The following is a 6,000-nucleotide window of genomic DNA, read 5'->3' as shown; positions in this document are numbered from 1 at the left end:
TAACCACGTGAACTCCGGGGGGGTAAGGATCCAGCCACCTTTTGGGACTCTGTTGGCAAGCCTTGGTGGGTTTAGGCTTTTACGGACGTTTACGATTAGAAAGCCAGGGGATCAGGAGGGCGGGGTGCCCCTGAAACCGGTCAGGCAAACCCCATCAGATCATCTGCATCAGAAAGGTACAAGGCACAAGCAAGAGTGACTAGGGAAGGCGGAAATCATGATGAGTAAGACAACGAGTCAATTCACAAGGCAGGTAAATTCACATGTTTCATTGGATATTTTTTTTTCCCCCCTCCTGGAAAATACAGAGAGGGCTGATTTTTCTGAGGTGAAAGCAAAAGGAAACAACATTTTTGGTTTAAAACGAAACCTCTATTGAGTTCTAAAAGGTATCTGAAGCAAGTTAAACTTCAAATAGGCCGATATCTGGAAAACACACCTGTCCCCTCCAGGCCTTTAAACTGCATTTCCTTGTTTGTTCTCCAACTGACCTGACCCTTGCTGGCAAGGAGTCATCCCAATGGAGGAAACGGGGGTCTTCGGGATTAGAGAGACCAGGCTTTACATAGTGTCCACGCGAGAACCGATCTGTGCACGTTCCCTTGCGGCTCTACAGTTAAGTCGCACGGTCCTGGCGGGGTTTTGCGAATGGCCTACCGGGCAGCTCAGATGGGGGTTTCCTTCCTGTCTTTGCTGGGGGATGGCTTCACTTGCTCCTTGACCGCCTTTGGCTGCTCTTTAGCTGCTTTTGTCTCCGGGACACCGTCTCTCGGCTGGTGAGATCCACCCCCTCGCTTTTCTGGCTCCTCTTCTTCCTGCACCTGCTGCTCCGATTTCCCTCGCTGCATCTGGAGCAGGCGAAGCTGCACCCGCAGTTCAATGATAGCCTCCCGCTCCTCGTGAATCGCTTGGTTCAAGTGATTGTTCTTTATCTTGGGAAAGACAGAGAGGACCGTGTGACTTCAAAACCGAGAGGAGAAAGGCTGCAGTCACTCGGCGGCCGCGCGAGAGGGAACGGGATAAGTAAGCCTCACAACGGGCTCTGTTGTGACTGCTGCCGCCGACTCGGCTACTGCACTGCCAGAGGGAATAAATGAAGCCCTGAAGGAATAGAAAATGTCCACAGGGCACATCTCCCGCCCAACAGGATGCAGGGAAAGTCACTGAGGGGACAAAGGGGGGCCTGGTTCACAATTCCCCCTTCATGATGGGATAGGACAGGCCTCCGCCTAAACCAGAGGCTGAATTTTCAGACAGCTGAATCCCTGCTCTACGGGCCGTACGTCCGGCCAACTGCCGAGAAAACCGGAACCGAGCCGACATCTCTAAGTCACTTCTTTCTCACCGAAGCGGGGAGTGAGATTCTGGGGATCACTAAAACCCTACGAGCAGCCCCAGAATAATAATGACGGCATTTATTAAGCGCTTACTATGTGCAAAGCACCGTTCTAAGTGCTGACCCGAGCGCTGTCCTTGTCCCAGAAAAGGACGAGGAGCGGGAAATACGGACACGTTCTCTGCTTGACCAGAATCAATGGTATTTACTGAGCACTTGCTGTGTGCAGAGGGACAGTACATTCCCCACCCACACAAGTTTACGTCTACAGGTGGAGACAGACAATATAAATGAATTACAGATCTGCACATAAGTAAGTGGGAGATGAGGAGGGCTTAGAAGTTGGCTGGCTTTATATCAACCACCCCCCCGCCTCCGCCCCGCACCCCTTTTCCCCCCAGGGCACCTTACATTGATCCCTTAGGGCTTCACCCAGTCCCCACCCAGTCATTCTGGTGGCCAGGCCTGCTGGGAATGGTGGGCAACTGTTGAGGGCTTACCCGTAACCACCGGCTCTAACGTCCCCCGGCTTCCTGGGTGGGAGGGGAGAGTGGCCTAGGGCTGTGCGAGCTAGGGCAAGAATTACTGCAAAGCAGGGTAGGTAAAACTGGGCCTTAATGCCTCAACTGCTCATTTCTGGGGGCTCCGCTCTAGCCGGGGGAACGAGAGGAAGGTGGATGAGCTACGGAGGATGGGGCACCAACCACCCCCGCAACATGTGGGCTTCAAACCACCCGTCCTTTGGCTGACAAGACTGGTTGCCCCCATGACCGGCACTGGTGGAGGTGAAAAGCAGTCAGCCACTGCCTCTTCTGGATTCTACGCACCAAGGGGAAGACGTTTCCCCAAAACCCAGGCTCTTACCTCTAGCTCTTCGTTCTGCCTCTGTAAGTCTTCCAGAATGATCTGCAGTTCCTCCTCATCTTCACTCTCACTCTCGCTCTCGGAGGAATATTCTTCGGTTTCACTGCGACCGTGCTGCTGACGACTAGGTTAAAGGGGAAATGGAACAGTGGCCGAATCGGTGACTGCCATTTCCCTTCCCGCCCGGCGTTTCGGGCTCCCACGCTGACGGTTTTTTGATGCCAGCACCACTACATTCTGGGTTTAGAGGGTGGCGGTAACCTCCAAACTCATGAAGTGTCACTCCACTTTGAGTGACACAGTCACTCCACAGTCTTTCAGACTGTGAGCCCACTGTCGGGTAGGGACTGTCTCTATATGTGGCCAACTCGTACTTCCCAAGCGCTTAGTACAGTGCTCTGCACACAGTAAGCGCTCAATAAATACGATTGATTGATTGAGTGAGTGAGTGAGGAGACTGGAAAAAGGAGAAAAGATTTCTGCTGCCCCCGCTCCCTTTTACCTTTGAATTTCCGCTATCTCCGCTCGGAGCCTTTCTATCTCTTCTTTTTCGGAAGCAATCTGTCTGCGCAGGAACTGCTCCATGGCCAGCAGCTCCTCCTGCTCCGTTAGGATCTCATCCTCCTGCAATAACAACCCTGCTCAGTACATCCAGCCCAGAAGACTGTCCTCTGGGACCTCCCTGGGAAACAAACACATCCAAAACTTCACCGCAAATGGTTGCTCGGCCTCCTCCTGGCTGCCCCAACATCAGCTCCCCCAACCCGGACCTTAGGGCCGATGCTCCTCTAACGTTAACCTTCTCACTGAACCTCCACCTTGTCTATCTCACCAGCGACCTCCCGCCCACATCCTGCCTCTGGCCTGGAACGCCCTCCCTCCTCATACCTGACAGACAATGACTCTCCCCCTCCACCTTCAAAGCCTTATTGAAGGCCCATCCCCTCCAAAAGGCCTTCCCTGACTAAGCCCTCCATTCCTCTTCTCCCACTCACTGCTGTCACCCTACCTTGCTCCCTTTATTCATCCCCCCACAAGCCCCACAGCGCTTACGTACATCCCTGTAATTTATTTATTTACATTAATGTCTTTTTTCCCCCTCTAGGCTGTGAAGCTCACTGTAAGCAGGGCATGTGTCTGTTTATTGTTACATTATACTCTCCCAAGTGCATAGTACAGTGATCTGCACCCAGTAAGCACTCAATAAATATGACTGACCATAGGAACTGCTGACTACCCACCACTGTGGTGCAGACAGGACCACGGAGCCATAAAGTTCAGCTCACGAAGGAATGGAGAACCCCCTGTTCTTTCCCTTCTGTCCCCAAGAAACAGCCCTGGAAACTCTCCTGCTGCTGCCATTCCCAAACACACCATTCCTAACCAGAGCTTGATGAGAAGCAGGGAAGCCTCACGGAAAGAGTTTAGGGCTGGGAGTCAAGGGGCCTGGGTTCTAACCCCAGCTTTGTCACTGGCCTTGTGTCACCTCGAACAAAGCACTTGACTTTTCTGTGCCTCCGTTACCTCATCTGTAAAATGGGGGATTAGAGACCTGTCCTCATTCCCCCTTAGACTGAAACTCCCATAGCGGATAGGGACTGTGTCTGATTTGATTGTACCATATCTACCACAGGGCTTAGCGCAGTGCCTGGCATATGATAAGCGTGCCGATCTGTACTTCCCAAGCGCTTAGTACAGTGCTCTGCACACAGTAAGCGCTCAATAAATACGACAATGAAGGAATGAACGAATACTACAATCATTATAATTATAGCGCTTACTATGTGCCCAGCACTGTTCTAAGCACTGGGTCGGAATACAAGGCAATCAGCTTGCCCCACATGGGGCTGACAGTCTTAATCCCCATTTTCCAGATGAGGTAGCTGAGGCCCAGAGAAGTTAACTGACCTACCCAAAGTCACACAGCAGGCAAGCGGCAGAGTCGGGATTTGAACCCATGACCTCTGACCTGTATGTTTGTACATATTTGCACATAGTAAGCGCTTAATAAATGCCATTATTATTATTATTATTATATTTATTACTCTACTTTACTTATACATATCTATTCTATTTATTTTATTTTGTTAATATGTTTGGTTTTGTTCTCTGTCTTCCCCTCCTATACTGTGAGCCCACTGTTGGGTAGGAACTGTCTCTATATGTTGCCAACTTGGACTTCCCAAGCGCTTAGTACAGTGCTCTGCACACAGTATGCGCTCAATAAATACGATTGATGGATTGCATAGAACTTCTCTGTTAACAGACAAAGGTGCTCTTTAAAATGGATCTTGGTTTTTGGTTTCAAAGGCCTACTCTAGCACCGTGACTGGGACAGGAGCTGTGTCTGACCCGACTGCCTTGTATCTACCTACAGTACTGGGCACAGTGTAAGTGTTCAGCAAATACCCCATTTATTATTATTGTTATTGTTCTACACTGACTAAAGTGCCCTCGAGCACTGAACTTGAAAATGGAGCTCTGGAAGCAAGGAGATACCCGCTCTGATGAGTAGAGGGGGCGGCAGACAGCTGCACTCAGACACGACATGGTAGCCCCTGCCTGTCTTCAGCGCTTAGAACAGTGCTTGGCACATAGTAGGTGCTTAATACCATCACTATCATTATTATTCTCCCCCTTTTAGACTGTGAGCCCACTGTTGGGTAGGGACTGTCTCTATATGTTGCCAGTTTGTACTTCCCAAGCGCTTAGTACAGTGCTCTGCACATAGTAAGCGCTCAATAAATATGATTGATGACGATGATGATGATGATTATTCCCCCAAGTGAGGTGAGCACAGTACTGTGTTGCTATTGATGCCTGTCTACTTGTTTTGCTTTTTTGTGTCTCCCCTTTCTAGACTGTGAGCCTGTTTTTGGGCAAGAACTATATATGTTGCCTATTTGTACTTTCCAAGCACTTAGAACAGTGCTCTGCACACAGTAAGCGCTCAATAAATATAACTGAATGAAAGAATAAAACAGTACCCCCTTGGAGGTGGGGGGTGGACGTGAACGGTTGTTGAAGAGCAGGTGACTAACCTCACCCCCCCAGAGCCCTTACGTGCCTAGCCTTATACCCTGTTGCTTCCCTTACCTGTAATTTATTCTAATATTTGTCTCCTCCACTAGAATGGAAGTTCCTTGAGAACAGGGCTTGTGTCTACTCCAATTTATCTTCCCGCCCAAGCTGTTTGCTCTTCTGTGGCCCTCCCTTTTGGACTGAATCAATCAAAGGTATTTATTGAGCACTGTGCTAAGTGCCTGGGGGAGCCAAACAGACTTAGCAGATATGAAACTTGACCTCAAAGAGCTCAAAATGTAGCTAGGAACACAGACACCAAAATCAACTTTAAGTAGCAAAAAGAAACAGAGTTTTTAAAAAAATGAGGCCTTCCCAGACTAAGCCCCTTCCATCCTCTCCCCCTCGGCCCCCTCTCCATCCCCCCATCTTACCTCCTTCCCTTCCCCACAGCACCTGTATATATGTTTGTACATATTTATTACTCTATTTACTTATTTTACTTGCACATATCTATTCTATTTATTTTATTTTGTTAGTATGTTTGGTTTTGTTCTCCGTCTCCCCCTTTTAGACTGTGAGCCCACTGTTGGGTAGGGACTGTCTCTATATGTTGCCAACTTGTACTTCCCAAGCGCTTAGTACAGTGCTCTGCACACAGTAAGCGCTCAATAAATACGATTGATTGATTGATGTACAAAAGTGTTAGGGGGTGGGGGAAGAAGAAAGAGTACCCAAGTGTAGAGTTGATGTGTAGAAGTGGTGAAGTGGCAGTGGTG

General features: G+C 49.4%; 1 protein-coding gene across 2 annotated transcripts in view; it reads right to left on the bottom strand.

Moving 5' to 3' along the window:
* Positions 1 to 254: 254 nt before the first annotated feature.
* RALBP1 (ralA binding protein 1) overlaps positions 255 to 6,000 on the bottom strand; it is a 68,342-nt gene continuing 62,596 nt past the window's right edge. For both annotated transcript variants that reach the window (XM_038746381.1, XM_038746382.1), the window contains exons 8-10: positions 2,703 to 2,824; positions 2,201 to 2,324; positions 255 to 932 (exon numbers count right to left, since the gene is read on the bottom strand). In XM_038746381.1, the coding sequence (XP_038602309.1) occupies positions 666 to 932; positions 2,201 to 2,324; positions 2,703 to 2,824 (513 nt within the window). In that variant the 3' untranslated portion in view covers positions 255 to 665. The remainder of the gene's footprint in view (positions 933 to 2,200; positions 2,325 to 2,702; positions 2,825 to 6,000) is intronic.

Source organism: Tachyglossus aculeatus, chromosome 5 (genome assembly GCF_015852505.1).
Source record: "Tachyglossus aculeatus isolate mTacAcu1 chromosome 5, mTacAcu1.pri, whole genome shotgun sequence".
Classification (NCBI taxonomy): Eukaryota; Metazoa; Chordata; class Mammalia; order Monotremata; family Tachyglossidae; genus Tachyglossus; species Tachyglossus aculeatus.
This window is presented reverse-complemented; position numbering and strand designations above follow the sequence as displayed.